This window comes from Cibotium barometz, chromosome 7, assembly GCF_041138505.1.
Source record: "Cibotium barometz isolate CiBa-2024 chromosome 7, ASM4113850v1, whole genome shotgun sequence".
NCBI classification, from domain to species: domain Eukaryota; kingdom Viridiplantae; phylum Streptophyta; class Polypodiopsida; order Cyatheales; family Cibotiaceae; genus Cibotium; species Cibotium barometz.
Window position 1 is genome coordinate 8,782,199 of NC_141052.1, and position 23,233 is coordinate 8,805,431.

General features: G+C 38.6%; 1 protein-coding gene across 1 annotated transcript in view; it reads left to right on the forward strand.

Annotated features, from left to right (window-relative positions):
* LOC147636659 (uncharacterized) overlaps positions 1-16,622 on the forward strand; it is a 32,930-nt gene extending 16,308 nt beyond the window's left edge. The window contains exon 7 of the mRNA XM_086799950.1: positions 16,338-16,622. Within this exon, the coding sequence (XP_086656076.1) occupies positions 16,338-16,622 (285 nt within the window). The remainder of the gene's footprint in view (positions 1-16,337) is intronic.
* Positions 16,623-23,233: the final 6,611 nt, after the last annotated feature.

Here is a 23,233-nt window from a genome sequence, read left to right on the forward strand (position 1 = left end):
TCCCTTCCATTTGATCTCTCGACAGTCTCATGACTCCTGTTTGTGTGATTCCGAGTGTCATACAACTTTGGTATCGACATCGCATGAATTGTGTTTTTGGCATCCATTTACTTTGGCATCAATACCCATTCGAATGCATTAGATTTCCTTTTAATCTAGGCAGGAGCATAGTTAACCTTATCATCGATATTGGTTCTCTACATTTTCCATTTGACCTAGGTGGTTGGAGAGCCATTACCCTAGATTTTGCTTGGCTTAGATTTTCTTTCAATCCAAACCGGTCCTATCCTTAGCCTTATCTTTGACAACATACCACCTTCCCTTCCATTTGATCCCGAGTGTCATGTGATTCCTTTTCTTGTGATTTTTGAGGTCATACAACTTTGGTATCAACACCACATGAATCATGTTTTTGGCATCCATTTACTTCGGCATTGACATGCAAATATGGTTGATTTTGCTCACATAGATTTGGGTTTATGGAAGGCTATTTCCATCCTCTTGGTGAGAGGCTAAATCACTTAGGTACTATGGATTTGTATGTGATTAGCATCTTAATTACATGTAGCTTTCATAGTGATTTCCCATATCTCAGCTTCATTTCAATGTAAATGCAAAAGTATAAACCCTCTATCCATCATGGAGCCCATCTTCTAATATTTCAAAAGATATTAAAGACAAGGTTTTTGTCTCCAAGTTTATGGGATGATTCAACTATACACGAGTTGGAGGAGTGGATTACTAACATGGATGTTTATTTTCAGCTTTATCCCAATAGTGAGCAAGATAAGGTACAATTCACTTCATGCACATGGAGGATTTTGATCATCAATGGTGGATACATATGATCAAACAAAGAAATATGCTATATTCATGGGAAGATTTGAAAAGGGAGATGAATCTGGCTTTCATTTCAACTTTGGTGCTTGATAGAACTCTCTCAAAAGGGCATGGTGCCAAGAGAGTACATCTAGAGTTTAATGAAGCTATCTATGTATGTGGAGGGGCTAAATAAGGAAATGAAGATTAAGAAGTTTATGCATGGATTGGATTCCTTCGTTAAGGCGGATGTGTCGACTCAAAGGCCAAACATTGTCAAAGAGGGTATGACATTAATGAAACTTTATGAGCACAAATATAGGAAATCTTAGTCCATTTCACTCATGAAGAACTCACATAAGCCTCCCATTAACTTCTTCTAATATGGATAGAAAATCTCTTCCTACACCACCATCTTTCATTTCTAGATTTTCGACCATCTATGGGGCTAGATACACCAAGAGTGGAGCTCATTTTGATGCAAATAAGGGGAATAATTTCAACAAAAAGCCTCCTTAAACCTTCAACAAGACCAAAAGAATGGATGATCCAAAGACTGAAGAGATAAGAACCGATGGCTAATGTTTTAAGTGCAAAGAGAGGTGGTCACCTGGGCATATATGCAAAACGAAGAAGGTTGTGGCCACTTTGATTCTCATGGATGAAGGAGAGGAAACCAAATATTCTCATGAGGGTGGAGAGTTTGAGGTTTTCCATGAAGAAACACAAGATAAAGAGTCACATGAGGAATAGTCTTTCATAAAAGAGGGTGTTGAATTTCAATTTGACTCTCGTGATGGGCACATTTTGTGGATGATAGGACATCCCAAAATTCTAGAATTTTAAACTTTTTAGCTTGTGTATGCTTTATATCTCAAGAGCTAAAGGTGGGTTGCAAGAGGTTAAGTATACTACGATTGGTGAAATCCATCAATGAGAGAGTTACATTTTAGTGAATTCCATGAACACCCATAGCTTTATCAATTTTGAATCCCTTAACTCTCTCAAGCTCACTCCAATGGAGCTACCTACTATAACCTTCCACTCTCAGCCCAAGAGTGGAGCTCATTTTGATGCAAAGAAAGGGAATGAATACTTTCAACAAAAAGCCTCCTCAGACCTTCAAGAATATTCAAAGAATGGATGATCCAAAGATTGAAGAGATAAGAAGCAAAGGATAATGTTTTAAGTGTGCAAAGAGAGGTGGTCACCTGGGCATATATGCAAAAATAAGAAGTTTGTGGCCACTTTGATTCTCATCGATGAAGGAGAGGAAACCAAATATTCTCATGAGTGTAAAGAGTTTGTTTGTGGATTTCCACAAAGAAACATAAAATAAAGAGTTACATGAGGAATACTCTTTCATAAAAGACAATGATGAAATTCCATTTGACTCTAGTGGTGGGAATGATGGGCGCATTTTGTGGATAACACATCCTAAAATTCTAGAATTTTAGAATTTTCAATTTATGTATGCTTTATATCTCAAGAGCTACTAGTGGGTTGCAAGAGCCTAAGTACCCTAAGATTGTTAAGATCCATCAATGGGAGAGTTACTCATATTTTAGTGAATTCTGGGCACACATAGCTTTATCAATTTTGAATCCCTTAACTCTCTCAAGCTCACTCCAATGGAGCTGGCTACCTATAACCTTGCAATTACAAGTGGCCAATGGAGAAAAAAGGAAACTAGAATGGCATGTCCCTCTACCAAGGTGGTTATATCCTCTTTATACACTTGGGAAGGTGGTCTTTTTAACATAATATTGGGGTGTGATTGGTTGTCATCACTTGATCACTTTCATGTTAACCTTCAACAATCAATTATAAGCTTTGAACATTATGGACAACAAGTAATACTTACAGGAAATCACTTGAAAGAGTTCTCTAAAGCAATTAAATAGGGAACTCAAGACTCTTTGCACCATCTATATGTTGCATCTTGCCCAAGAAGGGATGGCAAGTGGTAGACAATGCATCATGGCAGCCTTTCTTAAAGAGTATGAAGACTTTTTTTTTGAAGTGCTAAGAGTTTAACTCCCAAGAGGGAAATCGATCATGCCATTGTACTTAAACCAATGTAAAGGCCATTTACAAGCCTCCCTATTTATTGTCTAAGGTTGAAAGACAGAAAGTGGCAAACAACTATAAGACTTAATCTCCATGGGTCTTATTCAATCCTCATAATCCAAATTTTGTTCTCATTTTATTGGTGAAGAAGAAGGATAGGTCCTTTCGCATGTGTATTGATTATCATGACTTGAAATAAGACCAACATCAAGAATAGGTGCCCTATTTCACATATTGATAACCTCTTAGATGTCAAGGGAAAAAAATTCTTTACTAAGATTGATTTGAGATCGAGATACCATCAAATAAGGATGAAGAAGGGTGATGAAGAGAAGGCCACATTTAGGACTGAAAAGGGGGGTTGTTTCACTTTATAGTCATGCCCTTTGGTCTTACAAATGCACCGACCACTTTCCAAGCATTCATAAATAGGGTATTGGATTCTTTTCTCTTCAAGTTTATGCTAGTGTTATTCTTTTCTCTTCAAGTTTATGCTAGTGTTATTTGATGATGTATTAATATATAGCAAGAGCAAGGAGGAGCATTTCTCTCATGTGAATCAAGTGTTTGAAGTGATAAGAAAGCACACGCTTTTTATAAAAAGAGAGAAATTATACATTCATGGTGATGAAGTGGAGTATTGGGAATTTGGTGGGAGAGAATGGCATAAGGGTGGATCCAAAGAAAGTGGCATGTGTCAAAGATTAGCCAACACCAAGCAACTCTACTCAACTAAGAGGGTTTTTGGGATTATCTTCTTTCTCTAGGAGATTCATGGAGCACTATGCCTAAATAGTAACACCTCTTACCGATTTTCTTAAGAGAGAAGCTTTCTTTTGGGATTCTATTAAAAAACTTCAATGAGCTCAAAGCTTAACTTACATTAGCCTCCATTCTTGTTTACCCCGATTTCTCAAAGACTTTCTATGTGAGAGCTGATGTAAGTCGAAGAGGACTTGGGGTTGTTTTATATCAACAACATAGAGTTATTGCATTTGAGATGGGATTGCATGTTTTTGAGAAAGCTATGCTTGCTATCCTTCATGCCATTAAGAAGTGGAATCATTACCTCTATGGTGCCTATTTCAAGGTGAGAAGTGACTGTAGAGTGCTAAATTTTTTCCTATTTCAACCAAACCTCTCCCAAGTAAAAGAGGTGGCTGGCCCACCACCACTCTCCAAAGTTATGATTTTGAGATATCATACACACTGATAAGGACAAATCATACACATCGGCAAGGATAAATCATACACACTGGCAAGGACAACATGGTAGTGGATACATTGTCAAAGGATGTGGGCTTGTAGTATGGCATCAATCATGGAGGTTTATAGTGATTGGATTAAAGGAATTCAAGAGAAATATCTCTTGAAACAGGGTGTAGTCCATATTTACAAGAAATTATACAAGGTGATCATGAAGATATCCCTTATTATTACAAGCTTCACAACAACCTCTTATGGTACAAGGATAGATTCTATCTTGTTTCCACTTCATCCTACATATCTAAGGTACTTCATGCGATACATTCTTCTCCACTTTTAGGTCATCATGGTATGCTAAAGACCTATGACAAAGTGAGTAGGGGTTTCTTTTGGAAAGACATGTGGAGAGATATCAAGAGGTTTGTGATGGAATGTTCTTCATGCCAAAGGAACAAGGATAGTCATCAACTACCCAGTGGTCTACTTCATCCTATGTCCATTCTGGATGTGAAGTGGATCCACATCTTTATGGATTTTATTATAGGTGTTCCCAAGACTAAGCACGGATGGGATCAAATATTTGTGATGGTTAATAGGCTTACCAAATCAATTTTCTTCATTGCTTCCAAGGTCACCTTTGGAGCATCTCTAATTATCAAACAATACATGGAGCATGTATTCAAGATACATGGCTTGCCACTTAACATAGTGTGTTGATAGAGAGACCAAATTCATGGGGCAAATTTTTAGAGATCTTTGTATGAGAATATGGGCACATAAATCACTCCATCTATAGCTTATCATCCTGAAACAGATAGGAAAATGTAGTGTACCAACAACAAGTGGTTTGACGTGTATTTGAGGCATTGTTGTCATGACATACAACCTTCATGGGATGAACGGCAATATCTTGATAAATTTTGTCATAATTCTAGCAAGCATTGGGATGTCTCCCTTTGAGGCTCTTTATGGGTATCAAGTGCATGTGCCTTCATAGCTTTCTAAAAAGACAAGGTAGACATCAACCCATTGGCTAGATTTAGTGTTCCTTGACCCCACCAAAGATAAGAACCACAACAGTGTTACCAAGGATAATACAATCTCTATCGCAACTCAGTGGAATCATTGCTTGCATGCAAAGCTTAGCAAAGGGTATCATCGCTTGCAAGAGAAGTTTTATAACATACAATGACAATATCACCATGAAGCTTTAAGCACAACACAATAAAAACAAATAAATAATAATAATGTAGGCAATATGTTAGCATCATTAAGCTCAAAGAGATATTAGTAGAGAATGCACCTCAACTCGGCTGTTCGCCAGTAGCACGAGATAGAAGGAGAAACAATACGCCATATTCCTGAGAAAGAGAATGTGTCGTACTTGAAGAAGGAGAGGAGAAAAAAATTTGCTTCTTGAGCTTTAAAAAAAAGGGGTGACTATTTCCATTAAACCTTAGGGTTTCCTTTTACCCCTTTTTCACACTCCTTGTTCACAATTCAGCCATTCACACTCTTTGCCCAGCCCATTAGCTTCCAATTGTGCATATCATTAACCCCATCCCATTCTCTTGCATTCATACCTCCTCTACACTAGCCTTGTAAGAGGTTCCCTTTCTAATAGCTTATCTTTAGCCTCTATCCTAGCAAGTAATTATATTAATAGAGGTTAATTAATTATATTTGTAGAGGTTTTTACCAAATGTGTATTTAGATCTAGCTATTGGGCACCCATTGTGCTACAAGAGTTAGGTTTCTTGGCCTTAATTTGATATAAGTCTCTTGTAAGTTAAATTAACCATAGAAACTCCATGCAAGATTTACAGCTAATAATGAAAATGGCAAGATTGTGGTGGCGATAAATTATTAAGGTACTTGGTTGCTAGCCTCATGTTGGTGAGCAACAACCACCTGCTATGATGGTTTTTCCATGGGGATTGATGCCTAAGTGTCAATGTGAGAAGGTGGTTGATGGGAACACCAAGACATTTATTACAAAAGGAATCATTTTCTCTAATGGGAGATGAAGGTGGTGGGTTTGTTGCTCCTTGGGTTATTGTTTGTTAACGTGTTATAATATGTTCTCGCTATTTCAATTGAGCATGAATGTTTGGGAGCTTTGCACAAGCTTAAGCTAATCCAAACTTGATCACAAATCAGAGCACCCAGTTAAAAATGTAGTAAAGCCAATGTTCTTACTAAAACAAGTACTAAACATAATTAGCCATGCTAATGGGACCAAGTAATTAGAGCACTCAGCTGAAAATGTAATATAACCAATATTCTTACTAAAATAGGTGCTCTATATTTTCTTCATATCCATGTCTCATAAAGAAGATAACCTAATCCTCTCTCATAAAGAAGGAACCATGCTAGCATATGAGCACTTGTGTAGACAGATCATTCCCATGGTCAAATCAGCTTTCACGTAGTCTTAAAAGAAGAGAATCAAGAGAGTGAACTTAGTACTAGGAGTATGTAATCTTGTGGTGGAATCACCAATTATAGTCTTGGTGGATGGTTCTTCTAGATGATGATTAGAAGAGGGAGGAATGAGTACCACCCTAGGCCTTATCCAAGCTTAATAACAACACTATAGTTGTGAATGTGACAACCCTCTTGGGAATCAAGATATCACAATATTGCATTATATTGGGAAGACATACTTAGCTGGTTGGGTATGATTGTAATCGAGGAGTTCATTGTGTTGTCTAGCTTGTCTATGTTCTGGAAAGTAAATAAGTTTACCATCTTATTTTGTGCATTTGAGAATTTTCTATAATATTCATGCTTATAAACTCTCTCTTCATATGCTTAAGAGTTTTTAACACATTAATGTGTGTTTTGCACTTCCATCTCTTGTCTCATTACAATGTGGATGCTATCTAGACTCTAGTCCAGACATAAGGAAGCTTACTGAGATAGTTCTTGCAAAGACTAGTGTGGTGCAAGACAACAGACTAGTGTAGTGCAAGACAACAGACTAGTGTAGTGCAAGACAACACCTTATTACATTGGGCATGATCAAATAGCATGGCTAGAAGATGCCGACCAGTTGGGTGGTCTTGAACCACTAAATAATGACCAAATTAATGAAAGGCAAGGATTTGGTGCATCCATCTACCTTTTGTATATATTACTTGCTCTCTCTCTCTCTCTCTCTCTCTCTCTCTCTCTCTCCAAAATGTGTTATGTGCAGGCTTTGATAAGACTTCCCCCTATGTATATAGGAATAGTGATTTGCTCATAAAGTGTGACTCGAGCTAAATTGCCATGTTTTGCACACCTATTTTTTGTCATTGTTGTTGATGACTCATGATTAGCTTATTCTTTGATTGATATGAAACCATGATCTAATCTTCAATACACCTATTACAGAGAGAGAGAGAGAGAGAGAGAGAGAGAGAGAGAGAGAGAGAGAGAGAGAGAGAGAGATGTCAATTAGGTTATGCAAACATGGTGGCAAAACAATCAACAAGGTTGAGTTTGATGATCATGTCATTGAAAATTTATCCAAGTTTCAGGCCAAAGAAGCTCAAGATAAGAAAAAGGAGAACAATGAAACATCCTGCAACGTTGTAGATTCAGAAGCAAATAAATCATCTAGTTTTGTACAACAAGTTCTGCATGATTACTCTTTAATGGTCATTTGTAGTGTTGATCCAAGCTAGTAGGACTCTTATTTAGCTACAACATCTCAAAATTCTTGGTTTATGGATTCTAGTGCTTTAGAGAACATTTGTAGTGTTGATCCAAGCTAGTAGGACTCTTATTTAGCTACAACATCTCAAAATTCTTGGTTTATAGATTCTAATGGTCATTTGTAGTGTTGATCCAAGCTAGTAGGACTCTTATTTAGCTACAACATCTCAAAATTCTTGGTTTATGGATTCTAGTGTTTAGAGAACATTACATCCTTTAAGTCCTCAGTTAAGGACATGAAGTTTGCTGCAAAAGGTCACATATTTGTGTGTGCTAACAATGCTCTTTTACCTATCTCAAAGGTTTTGGACCAATCACTTTAACTACAATCAATTGCTTGTGCGTGCCTAGAATCAACAAGAACCTACTTTATGTCCCAACTCTAGCAAGGGGAGACTATTATGTAGCGTTTGAGGATGACAACTGTGTTGTCCACCCGGTGATAGAGAAAATGGAATGCCCATTGTCTTAATTAGCTCTCTCACAATTAAGAATCTGCATTAAGTTAATGACTAGGGTCATGCTAATTTTTCTTGTATTGCTTCTTAAGAATGCACAACTTCTATGCTATAGACAAAATTGTGGCATGCCCGTTTTTGGCCACACTTCAGTGGGAGGTCTAATGTGATTGCAAAAAGAAAGGATGTTAGAAGGTGAAAAGTTTATTGTGTTGAAATCAAATCTTGATACAAAAGAATAATAAGTAATCCTTCTAATCTTGTCACTTTCTTGCAAAGAAGTTAGACACAAAGGCTATAAATATATTGGATTGGTACATATCTACATAGATTAGTTAAATCTTGATATATTACAAGTAAAGAAATAAGAAAAGTGTTGAGAAGACACTATTTGCAAGCACATATTCTAGATTATAGTATTATAGTATATTTTCATCAAGAAATGTATAGCATGCTATTCGATATACAGATCTAGGCATCAATATTATGCAGAGAGCATGTTGATGAAATAGTTGATGCAAAAGTGTATAAGCTTTACAATTTCAAGTATAAAAATTCAGAAAGTTAGTTGGCTAACACTGTGTTTGCAAGTATGGTCTAGCTAGGAATTGAACCAAGTCCACTGGTGTAAGCTAGTGTACCCCATACACCACAAGGTTTCCTAACCTATAAACACATGATGCAATATAGTTCATATTGTACAAGTGCTATGAATTACCCAGTTCAAGATGTCTTCAAGTCATTTTAGAGTTTCAAACTATTTCTGAATACTATTTTACCACTGGGAAAAGTGAAGATATGGTCAATGACTTGAGACAGAAGAAGGTATAAATGTAACAAGCAATAGTGGGAAAGGACTTTACACACCTTATAATAGGTTTTGCTAACACATTTGATGAACAAAACTAAAAACTACAAGAAATGTACATTCAAAAAATCAAGGCATTGGAGCCTAAGAAGAAACAGGAGAATCAAGCTCAACTTCTCAAACAAAAGCAGCATAGTGAGGATGCAACAAAGCGACTAGAAGATAAAATCTAGTGTGTAAAAAAGCAAAAGGTATAATTGCAACATAAAATCAAGCAAAAGTTTGAGCTGTTTCGATTGTGGAAAAGCCTTGAGAGAGAAGAAAGTTACAGTTGAAGAAGGAGGACCGAAGAAATGAATCTCATATGCACGAGCTTGAGGCTCTCAATCAGCATCAGAAAAAAGATTTGCAATGCATATTCATGAAGCTCGCAACAATTAGTCAAAGAACTTGTGAAACTTAGGTATGATGGAGTTTTTCCCGTCAGAGAATTCACAACATATATCATATTTTTGTTTGGGTTTCATCACCTTCTTTTGGCTTAGCCAAGTTCTCGCATAAGATAATCTAAGTCACTCGCCTGCCACAAGTTGAAGCATTTAAGGATAGTAGATGTAGCATAACAGAACTCTCTTCCACAAGCTACAACGTAAGGCTTTGAGTTTGCTTCGGAGAAGCAAAGCAGCTGGGCTGTTGCCATATATATAGGCAGTGATGTGTGTGAACACACTTAGGACTGCTGGGGCACTTTTTCCCTCTTTAGGAGGTTTATTTCCCCGGCTTGTAAATACGCCCATCATTCTAGGGCTAACTTATCTTTGTACATTGACACAATCTAATACACTTCGTGTTGTGTGCATTCTTGCTTCTTCTTCTCCAAGATTTGTGTGCTTTCTTGCAACCCTAATTCCAACAATTGGTATCAGAGCAGGCATCGGCTCCCAGGGCTACGCCGCCGGCACCCTCCGACTCACGTTCTCTGATGGAGGTGAGCTTTCATGAGCGCTTGCAGGTCCCTATACTCTGAAAATAAGCCCTTAGGGCATTACGTTCTCAGAAATCGCATCTCCATTTTTGCATTGCAAGTTCTACACAGGTGTTTTCGTCATTTTCTGCAGAAATTTCGACAGTGTAGTTTTTTGCAAAACAGGCATACGTATTCTATTGTGGACCGTTCTACATAGCACGAGTTGTTCTCTGTTCAGTCTTTGCTTCATTACAGGTAGCTTTTGCATCAATTTCAGTCAGTGGCCATGGCTGATAACAGCAATGATGTATTTCGCATGTTGTATGGAGACAGCAACTATCCACTTTGGGCATACATGATGCAGCATGTTTTGGTTGCAAAAGGAGTGTGGAACATTGTGCAGGGTATGGATGTACGTCCAGGTTCTGTGGATGTACGTCCAGGTTCTGTGGATGTAGGATCTGTTGAGGATGTTGCAAGTTCTAGCAGCTCTACTATTGCTGCTAGAATGTAGGATCTGTTGAGGATGTAGGTTCTAGCAGCTCTACTATTGTTGCAGGTTCTAGCAGCTCTACTATTGCTGCTGTTTTACCCACTGCTAGACAAGCTCATTGGGATGGTAAAGATGCGCATGCTCATGCCTTGATTGCACTTTCTATCAAACGTAACATCACCCCACATATTCGTTCAGTTAAAACAGCAAAACAGGCTTGGGATATTCTAACTGGTTTGTATGCAGGTCGTAACAAGGCAAAAATCTCTTACCTGCGTAAAGAGCTAGAATTGAAGATTATGCAGGAAGATGATGACATGAATGTTTTTCTTGCTAAGATTAAAGATCTCAAAGAACAGTTGATTTCTGTAGGTGAGATTATTCCTGATCATTCTCTTGTGCAGGCTACTCTTGATGCTTTACCTAAGACATATCAGACTTTTGCTTCCACGTGGAGACTTCTTACTGAGGACAGACCTGATGCTGTCAAGTATGATACTTTAGTCAACAAGCTCTTGCAAGAAGCACAGTCCAGGCAAAACAGGGCCAGGTAGCGTGTAGTTGATCAAGCATTTATTACTGCCAGCACAGCAGAGAAGAAGTGGTAAGGCAGCCCCTTCCACTGTTTCTTCTCCTATTAGTAGGTCTGCAACTTCTTCTCCTTCCACAGGTAGCAACAATAAGTCTGAGAAGGCTCTTGATAAAGGCAAGAAAAAGACCAGGTGCAACTATTGTAAGGCAAATAATCATGTCATTAAGAATTGCCCTAAGCTAAAGGCTAAAGAGGCAAAGAAGAAAGAGTCAAATACAGCCACAATAGCGGATGCTTCTACAAATGCAGATTCTGCAAATGTTATGCAGGATATAGAATGGGCGTTTAGCGTGTATTGCCAGTATGACCCATCTATACATGATGCATGTTTGGCAGTTTCTATTGACTCTGATGTATGTTATTTTAACAGTGGTACTACAAAGCACATTACCTCGCATCGTCATATGTTCACTTGTCTTGAGGCTGTCCCTGATGGGAATACTGTCACATGTGCCAATAATGCTTCTTACCCAGTGATCTTACCCAGTGAAGGGCATTGGTAAAATTATGCTTACTGCTGCAAATGGCAGCGCTTTCACACTTTTTGATGCTTTGTATATGCCAGGGATAAAGAAGAATATATTGTCTATCTCTGCGCTTGCTAGACTTGGACTTGTAGTCAAATTTGTGGATGACAGATGTACTGTTCATGATTTGACTCTGGTGATACGATTATTGTATCTGGCACCTTGTTTCGTGGGCTGTATAGGCTCAATTCTTATGACAAGTGTGTGGAAGATTCAGCAAATGCAGTTTCTGATGAAAAGGGAGTTTTAGATGCAAAACTATGGCATGCTCATTTTGGTCATCTGAACTTTGCTAGTTTGCTGCGTTTGCAGAAATTTGATATGGTTGCTTCATTGCCCCCTCTTGAGGCACCATTGAAACATGTTTGTGAAGGCTGTATTTTGGGCAAAATGCAGCGTTCTGCATTTCCAAAGGATGGTTCTATGCGGGCCAATCGCAAATTGTAACTTGTACATAGTGATGTATATGGGCCTATGCAAACTCCATCATTTGGTAAACACTTGTACTTCGTGACTTTCATTGATGATTACTCAAGGCATGCATGGGTATATCCACTGAAGGCAAAGTTCAAAGTGTTTTTGTGCTTCAAACAGTTTGTGCTTATGGTTGAAAATGTATTCAATTATAATGTGGGCACCCTCCATTCTGATCGAGGTGGGGAGTACATGTCTAAAGAGTTTGATGCATTTTTGGCTAGTCGTGGGATAAAACACCAATGTACAGTGCCGTATACCCCTCAGCAAAATGGTGTTGCTGAGAGGAAAAATAGGTCACTTATGGAGATGGCACGATGTATGGTCAAGAGCCAAGCTTTGCCACATAGGCTATCATGTGTGCTGTATATGTACTCAACAGGTGTCCCACTAAGGCCTTGCAGTCTATTACTCCATACGAAGCTTGGCATGGTAGGAAGCCTTCTATTGGTCACTTGCGTGTCTTTGGTTGCTTGGCCTATGCTTTAGTGCCTATGCAACAACGCAAAAAATTGGATGATAAGGCTGTCAAATGCATTTTTGTTGGTTACAGTGCTAAGAGCAAGGGTTACAGATTGTATCATCTACAATCAAAGCGTATCTTGATTAGTCGAGATGTTTTTGTGGAAGATGCTGTGCAGCCTTTGTTATCATGTACCAAAGAGACAGGTGTGAGCTCACGGGATGTATTTGATACGTTGTTGCCTCTATTTACAGGTGGGAATTCAAATGTAAGTCCTGATGAGGCAAATACTTAGCCTATGCAGATTTCAAACGACATCATAGATCAGCCTATTTTTTATGCAGATTTATAGGATGTAATTCATGAGGATAGGGCTAAAAATGAGCAGGCTAGAGGTATCCCTAAATGGCTGGTGCCAACCTTGCGTGATAGTAAAATTGATGCACCTATATCTAGTCGTACTCGTTCAGGTTTTCAGCATGCCTCTTATGCATCAGATTGTTATGCTTTGGCTGTGTCTAGTATGTGTGAAGAGGAAGAACCTCTTTCATTTGATGAGGCACAAAAATCAGAAAATTGGTTGGCTGCAATGCAAACTGAATATGATGCTATAATGAAGAATGGTACATGGTCTTTGTGTGATTTGCCTATTGGTAAAAAGGCCATTGGATGTAAGTGGGTTTTTAAGTTGAAACGAAAGCCAGATGGCAGTGTTGATCGCTATAAAGCTAGACTTGTTGCAAAGGGTTATGCTCAAGAAAAGGGCATTGATTTTGATGAGACCTTTGCTCCCACTTGTTGTATGACTACCATTCGTAGCATTTGTGCACATTGGCAGCTCATAATAGTTGGAATGTACATCAGTTGGACATAAAGACTGCGCTCTTGAATGGAGATTTGCATGAGGAGGTGTATGTATCGCAGCCTCGTGGTTTTGTTCAAAAAGGGCAGGAAAACAAAGTGTGCAGGGTGAAAAAGGCTTTATATGGTTTAAAGCAAGCTCCACGAGCTTGTTATGAAAAGATACATGCATATTTGATTGCACATGGTTTTCAGAATAGTCCAGCAGAAAGCACCTTGTATGTTAAACGTGTGGATGATGTACATCTAATCATTGCTCTCTATGTCGATGACATGCGACTCATAGGACCAAATGAGAGTCATATTGCTGATTTTAAGGTTGATTTAAATGCCTCTTTTGAGATGTCAGATTTGGGGCATTTGCATCATTATTTGGGGATACAATTTAAGTAGTGTGATGGAGGTATTGCTTTGTGTCAGACAAAGTATATTGAGACATTGTTGCGGAGATTTGGCCTTGAAGACTGCAAGCCTATTACTACTCCAATGGAGATAGGTTTAAAGTTGAGTCTTCATGATGCTGGAGATCACTTTGATGTCACACTCTATCAGACAGCTGTTGGTTGCCTCATTTATGTATGCATTACTAGGCCGGACATTCAGTTTGCAGTCTCACAGGTGAGCAGGTTTATGCATAGCCCAGGGTCTCAGCATTGGAAGGCAGTTAAATGCATCTTTCGCTACTTGAGTGGCACCATACATCTTGGGTTGTTTTATCCCAAGGGGGGATTGTTGCCGCCAGATTTGCATGCTTTTTCGGACTCAGATTGGGCTGGTCGCTATGACACAAGAGTGTCCAGAAGTGGTTTTTGTTTCATGCTCGGTAGCTCATGCATATCTTGGTTGAGCAAGAAGCAACCTACTGTGGCCACTTCTAGTTGTGAAGTTGAGTACAGGGTAGCTTTCAGCTACGGTTGAGTGTGTGTGGCTCAGACGGCTTAGCTGACTTGGGTGTTGTGGACAGGAGTCTGCCACCTCTATCTACACTGACAGTCAGAGTGCATTGGCAGTTGTGAGAAACCTAGTTTTTTATGCTCGCACAAAGCACATTGAGGTGCATTATCACTATGTCAGGGAGAGATTCTCAGCAGGAGAGATCAGCTTGATCTATGTGCCAACACAGGACAACCTCGTCGATCTTTTCACAAAGGCGCTTCCTCGTGAGAAGTTTGAAGCTTTCCGCAAAGCTTTGGGCTTGCTCCCCTTTGTGGACTGATTTACTTCGGGCATGGTACTTCCCTATACATGAGTGCCACCTCTCGTTCACACCATCACTCCCAGGGGAGATTTGTTGCCATATATAGCGATGTGTGTGAACACACTTAGGACTGTCGGGGCACTTTTTTCCTCTTTAGGAGGTTTTTTTCCCCAGCTTGTATATACGCCCATCATTCTAGGGCTAACTTATCTTTATACATTGACACAATCTAATACACTTCGTGTTGTGTGCCTAATTCCAACATGGGTAACTATGCAGATCATCATGTTCTCTCTCTACAGGGCAATTTCCCACGTAGTAGTGTTTCAGTGTTTTAACTGGGCACTACTCTTTAAGAAGAAAAGCGTCTGGGAAATTCTTTAGATCATCTTGTTCTCTCTCTAGAGGAGGGTGATTTCCTATTCAATGCAGCATTCAACATTCAACATAGTAGCGTTTTAATGTTTCAACTAGGGACTACACTTTCTTATGAGTCCTCCATCGTAGAGCAACGTTTCAGCTAACGTGACCTTGAGTGGCATGAGTCGTAGACACTTCATCGTTTTTTAAAAGTAGCTTAGCCCCACTAGTTAGCGTAGTTAAAAAAAGAAAAAGATAACAAGCAGCAGCAATAACATACCATTGTAGCGTCCAGTGCAGAGTATCGATCAAAGGATCGATTTAGCAAGTTTGAAGTTGCTTGTCTAGATCATCATCTAAAAAAGTGATGGCTTCATCATTTACTATTCAGCACAACAATTGTTTTCCTACAACATTTTTTCTTTCTTTTCTTGCATCTCATAAAGCACAATGCTTTCTTGGAGAACATGGTAGAACTCTTGCAGCTCTCATCAGCAGAGAAATAAAAAGGGAGGAATGTGCTTCATTGCCTTGGCTCAGCCAAAGGCTTAGCATGAGTAGCCAACGCTTGAAGAAGAGAAATAATATTTTTCTACTCAAGCCATAAGGTGAGAGAGAAAAGCTTTTGAGCTTTAATCTTTAGGGTTTTTCCCTTTGTCCTCTTCACACCTTTGGTCCAAACCATATTACTCCTTATCCACAACACATTTATTTGGGCCTTAGGTATATTTCACACACAGCCTACATCATAGGGATTTTGTTAGGCTTGTACAAACTCGAGCACACTTTTGGGGTTTTTTTGTGAGTTTGTACACATGCCTTGGTCTTGTTCGCGTGCCTTGAGTGTGTTAGTTGGCGTTCACGTGCGACGTGCATGTCATGGGTTTTATTCACATGCCTTCAGCTTCCTTGGGTGATTTTTCACACATGCGAGTTGTGCCACATATGTTGATGCATTATTTAGTCTTGTTTACATGTGATGTGCATTTCACGCACTGTTAGCCTTGATAAACGCACTTTTTTTTTGCATTCCTCACGTTTGCTCACACTGTTTATGCTTTGTTAGCTCTCGTTCACGCGCGAACTTGCACATGCCTTTGGCATTTTGAGGCTTAGACCTCTACATCTTCACTCATCGACATCTTGCTATCAAGAGGCAATATATTCATACCAGTATTGGATGCTCGAGCTTCACAGTTTGATGCCTAGCCATTTTTGGCATTTGTTCAATGAGGAGGAGATATGTGCCAAATGGTGTAGGTGGTCTAGGCACACACGATGGTTTCATCACTTCATCGCTTGGTTACATCGGCATGGATGGTTCAGTCTTGTTTACTAGGATGATTCTTCTTTTGGTGACTTGATTGAGTTTCCCACAGTCTCGCTTCATCGTGATTATGTTTTTGATAAGGACGTGGACTACACAGACACATATACTTCTCAGGATGATGATGATGTTCGTGATGTGGTTATAGATGATTATATGGGTGATGATGATCACGGTGATCATTCATGGAATATATTTGGTGAGTTATGGCATGACAAGATTGGATCCTTGGAGGAGAGGTATCGAGCATGCTTGCACTTTGGTCGTTATCACAGTGGTGTTCGCATGGGTCCATGACATCGACTAGCCACAATCATCTCATTGATTCTCATTTACTTGCACCGACTCATTCATTATATTATAATGGGGATGATGTTGTATTGTACACACACACAATAAAATTGATGTATCACACACACATGCACATGATCATAGTGATATACATGCACATGATACAATTGAGACATATGCACATGATGATGATGTATGTGATAGTGATGTGTGTGAGTGAGATCATGTGGGCATGATCTCAAGGGTAGAGATGGCAGCAGACATACGGAGCATTGACACTTCTATGCCTACCATCTTTCCTACCAATCATGTGGGCATGATCTCGAGGGTAGAGATGGCAGTAGACATACGGAGCATTGACACTTCTATGCCTACCATCTTTCCTACCAATCATGTGGACACTCTAGTTGATCGTGGTGTGGTGACATTCTAGACGATAGTGTGCATTTGATTAATGATGTATCTATTAGAACACTTGAGGTTCGTGATATACTCTACGTATGCGTGACAGAGACACCTATGAGCATAAACCTAAGTTCCTAGTGCTAGATGCATCCTGCAGGCTATTCTTCTCGGATATCTATTTGTGGAGACATCACTGATATAACCACTAATCTTAGTATTCATAGCATTCCTAGTAGCATTCGTGTGGATAGAGTTTTTGTATTTGAGTAGTCAAGATAGTGCATGACAGTACTGATGATTTTTTCTTAGGTTAGACCTCGTAGGAGAGGTAGGATTGTGCATATGGATCTAGAGAGCTTTATATTTGATTTTGACATTTTCTTAGATCTAGTGTTGATGGAGATAGACCCTACCTACGAGGATGACCTTAGTGATATTGGAGATTTTGGGGATAGTGATTTTATGGAGATTCTTTCATGTATAGATATTATGCCAATATTTAGTGATGATTATGCTTATGGTGATCTTGTTGATCGTCTTTGCTTTGGAGGACCACACATATGCATAAGTTTCACACATGAGGGCATGTTACATATTTTGGATTGTGCCTATACACACGTTCATGCAATCATCCTAGATGATTCGAGCTATGCTAGAGTGGATGATGTCATTGATTCACTTGAGTTCCTGCATGATGCCGAGTTTGAGACATGTTTCTTTGGTGTCCATGATTATCTATACGACCCTAGTTTCTTTGGAGCTAGGACATTCATCTTCGGGTGCATCATATGCCACTTAATAGTTGATTACATGGCATACCATTCTGATGCACTTGTGACATCTCTTGGCCTTGATCTACATGGGCCATTGGACATTCTAGTTAGGATTTTCGCTTCCATTTGGCAAATACCCTGGATGTCAATTCCATGTTTTAGTCACAAGGATGGGTTTATGAGCTATCCCTCACGCTTGAGCTTTCCTTTTGACCTAGGAGCTATTGTCACATTGGATTTGAGGGTTCATGATGTATACTTCATTTATCCATCTGACCCAAGAGGATTCATACCTAGCCTAGTTTCATTGACATTGACTTCTTGCATTATACTTTTGATGCTAGGGTGTATTCGGCTACTTTAATCATTGATAATGGTCTCTCACACTTTCCCTTTGATCTACACGGGATATTTCTTAGCTTCATCATCGATGGGAGGCCCTCATCTTTTCCATTGACCCTGGGGGTCATACTCTTCATGTTATGGTATTTGGGACTTCCATGACAGTGCCTTATGATCATGATTTTTGTCTTTCATAGATAACATTTCGTATATGTTGATTTTTTCATGACCACCCTTTGATTTCGAGGATGAAATCTTTATAGGAGGGGATGGTTTGTAATGAAGCAACAACTCAAATTAGATTTAGTACCTTGGTCATGGACTACTATTATACCTTTTGATATCTTTTAACATCTTTTGATATTGGTCATCTTGACTCTTGGCGTCTCTTGGCTTTCATACCTTGGTTTTCATCCTCTTGGTGGGAGGTTAACTCACTTAGGCATCATGTCCATGATATGAGATTATCCCTTAATTTTGTATTAATCCATGATGATTATTCCTAGTCTCAGCTTTATGATAACTCCATTTCAATTTGGTACCATAATAGGACATTAAAAAGACCTTTCTGCTGTTTAATATGATAAAAAGACTTTATCCAATGTGGATCAACATTTGGGATTCCTTCTACATAACTAAGGAACTATATAAAATAATAAAGTTTACAAAAAATAAAAAATTTAAAGTCGTCCTCATACTACTTGTATACAAGAGGATGTCATCATATATCTTTTGTCCTTGTAATTATATTTATATATCTTATAGGAAAACATAAAATATATTAGGGACACACATTAGTTTCTTATGAATCCTCAATAATGTACTAAACAATACTTCACATGTCAGATTCTTATGACTCCTCAATAATGTAAACATTACTTCACAATCTTTGAGTTGATGAAAGCTTTGAATAAATCAATGATAAACTAAAGAGGGTTCCATACAAAAAATATGAGCTTAGAGTCAGTAAAAGCTATAGAGTTGATAAAAGCTTTAGATGAATCAATGATGAATTAAAGAGGGATCCATATAATAAATCTCAGCTTAGAGTGAACAAAAGCTGTAGAGTCCCATGAAAAACTTAACATTAGTATTGGTGGATGGATCAAATGTTTTGTACTATAATCTCTATTTTTTAATGTCAACTATGAGTGTTAGATCTAGCAAGGACATAATATCAATGTTGAGGTTAGAGGTTATGGAAAATTAGGACTTTGCTCTTCACATATTTCATCATCCTACATATGCGATTCGAGGTTGTTATAACTCTCTATTCACAACAATTAGTATGGTCAGGTAGTAAGAAGATTTGGAGATGGGTTGGTGGAAGGGCCAAAACACATCTTACATTTAGGATCACAAAGTAGGAGATGATTTTGGTGCAAGCATTTGTGGAATGTGCAAATCTCCCCACCCCCTAAGGTCCAAATACATTTTTTATCATTATTAAATATTGGTTTCATTTTGAAACATAGCCTTTGACATTCTAATAGTGGTTTCAATATTAGATCATAAGGAAAAGGTAAAAGAAAAATGAAAGTGTAAATTTAAAGCTAACAATTGTATAGATATATAAGTATACACATGATATAGTTTGTTGATTTTGGTAGAAATAGAGATTTGTTTTCTACCATATGATATTGTTTGTTGCTTAAAAGATGTCCTAGACCTTGTTACATTTTTTGAAGTTAAAAGCATCACCTTAAAAGTATAGTGCAAAGCTCAAAAGAACTTCTCTTTAGGAGGTTATTACATTGAATATTTAGTGGCTCCTTGTTTTCTTTTATATCTTGGTATGTGAATCTCTTTAGTAGGTTAGAACATTGAATGTTTAGTGGTTCTTATTTCCTTTTATATCTTGGTATGTGAATCATTTGAAGCTTCTTTCTTTTTTCTTAGACATGTCATATCATGAACTACAAGAAAATGCTTTAGAAACCCAAAAAAATTCTAATTAACAAATGCTAATTGGTAAAAGCAGATGCCAACATATGACATAGATTACCAAGGACTGACAAAAATGACAAATGATCGTTCCATATTACAAAAGCATTAATGACAACTTGTCCAATGTAATTACATGGGAGATGGTAAATTTTCCATGATATAAAAGGGAGCCACATTACTTCTCACCCACACCCGTGTGTTTTTGTTTTGTATTATGAGACATATAACACAATTTCGACATACGACTCAAATGGGGAGGACATGATACATAATAATTTGTTGCTTAGATACATAAACGATGCACGTGTGATGCACATTCCTATGTTGCATAATTGTTTAATTTAAGAGAGAGGGCACAATATTTTAGAGAGAGAGAGAGAGACGTGTGTTTTCTTTACTATCCACGGCTCTTCACATTCCCTCTATGTTTTTGTATAGTCTTTTTTTTTTTGTTCTTGCCTTGGTGTTCAATTGAAGTGTTCTTTAGTCAAGGTAAAGTTGACTAGACCTGTATTGCATGATGCTAATCTATCATCCACCTCAACACATACATGTAGATTAGTAGGAAGTACTCTAGTTTGAGTCAATGATATGTAGGTTTAGAGTACCTAGCTCAAATTGAAAGATCCCTGCCCCCTCCGTGCAACAAAATCGGGGGTGCTAGCAGCAGAAGTAGCACTTCTTGCGTAGGGCAGAGCCTCTCACTCAGGGCCTCACCCAAGGATATCCGGACAAGAGACTAATGTTAAAATTACAGCAATGTGATGAGCTATGGTGGATCAAATGCTAGAATCAACTTCATTAATAAAGTGATTAGATGATAATTAAGATGTGATTAGTGAGTAATTAACTAATGTAGGCATGGATAATCAAAAACCAGCAAATTCTCATTAGGCCAATGCCTCAATTTATAGAGTTTACATCCAAGCATCTAATCCCACTGATTTCTCCTTGATTCACTCCACCTCTTTTGCTTGATTCTCTCCACCTCTCCCAGAATATCTCCACACCTCCTAAATCTTCTCATGCTACCCTTTATTCTCTCCCAGTAGATTCTTCTCACCTTTTCACAGGTTCTCTCACATTTACAGATTCTCTTTTACAGCCTCTTGCCAAGGGCTTGTTCCCGCACACACCCTATTCACTTGTATATTTCAACACCTCCCCTCAAGTGAATACTCCTAGCACACCTGGACCCTATACCAAGTTTCCCTCTTACTTTTTGACAGTCTGTGTGACCGGTGCCTAACACACCTCCCCTCAAGTGAACTTAGCACACCTGGACCCTATATACCAAGTTTCTCTCTTACTTGATAGTCCATGACCAGTGCCTCAAGTCCCTAAACTCATAGTCCTTAACACTCTCTCTCTCTCTATGTGTCCAAGGCTACTACAAGTGCCCGCGACCTTGACTAAAGTGCTCACACATACATCTACCACGTGGCCTACATCATTGGTGGCTCAGAGGTGGTTTTACTCTGTTGGGGCAGGTTACATTGGGTTGTGGGATCTCTCTCTCTCTCTCTCTCTCTCTCTCTCTCTCTCTCTCTCTCTCTCTCTCTCTCTCTCTCTCTCTCTCAGATTTTCACATGGCTCCTCACTTCTTGGAGCCTCACATCTTCTCTTGTCTTCAATCTTCTTGTCATGGTAGCTTCTCTTCACGCGTCCGTGTCTTCCTCTTCTTTCAGTCTTCTTGTTGTGGCAGCTTCTCTTCTCGTGTCAATGTCTTTCTTCAATGCTTCCTCTAGATCTTCTTCTCGGTGTGGATCCTCTTCTTGGAAAGAGATGTTCTTCTTCTTTCATGGCTGGGGACAAGCTCATGTGGCTGGGGCCATGAGCTTGCCCGTCAGTTCTTGCTCCATATGAGCAACATGTTTAAATGTTTTGTTGACAGTTCTTTTGGGATTTTGATGTTTATCTTGTGTCATTATGCAATGCAAACCCAAATGTATGTGGGAGGTCTTACCTCTTACCTTATTCTGGACAAGGGCAGTGTCTGATCCCATTTTTACACTGATGTAGTGTGCCCAATACATAATGCATATAGCATTCATTCTTATGCACATTCCCAAATGCAACTCTGGCTGAAAATAATCTTGAATTTGAGGGTGATTTGCAGGCATTAACCAAGGGTTAAATGCAAAATGATGATTACCACAAATTTATCAGCATAAAATCACTAGAAATTACATTAAATCAAGGGTAACCAATTTGTACGGAATGGTTGGAGTATCAAACCATCTCCGAATTGTAATCTAAAGCTATAGGGATCTGTATCAGATACCTAATGGTTAATTTGAATCCTCAATTGCACCAAAATATAGTGATTAGTAGCACTGATTAATCATTGATTAGTAAATTAATCCTCTGTTTTGTGTGCAAAAAATAGAGTATACGAGGAGCCCAGATCTGAGGCCTTAGAGTTCAAATGAGCTCAAATTCTTTCAAGGCCATCAATAGCTTAGTCTAGTAGATGATTAAGCCAAGAAACACAAGATTTGACCAAATATTGAATGCTTAATCTCTGTTTTACCAAAGTCACCTGCAGATTTGATGAAGAGCTTGGATCTCACTGTAGACTTGATCAAATCAAATTCTGACTTCACCAGCTTGTAGAGCATGCTTGAAAACCCTTGAGGCTAAGAGGAATTAGACCCATTTGATTTGTGGAAGAGAAGATCTCAGTTTTGCTCCCAGAAATAAGTGCTTGAGAAAATCACGATTTCTTCTGAATGCGCCAGCGGTTTGCTGCGCTGATTCAAAGGGCTGGAACACCAGTGAAGTGGCTATGTTGGGCTAGAAGCAATGGGGCTAATTTGATGTGTGCAAGGAGATAGAGCTCCTCCACCAGCTGGGGGTACAGAAGGCTTCTTGAAAATAACTAAAAATTTGATTATTTTCTAATTATCTACTAATCTTAATTAACTAGATAATAGGCTCATAAACTTGATGGATTCTAGGCTTGGCTCTGATACCATGTTAAAATTACAGCAATGTGATGAGCTATGGTGGATCAAATGCTAGAATCAACATCATTAACAAAGTGATTAGATGATAATTAAGATGTGATTAGTGAGTAATTAACTAATAGCTTAATGTAGGCATGGATAATCAAAAACCAGCAAATTCTCATTAGGCCAATGCCTCAAT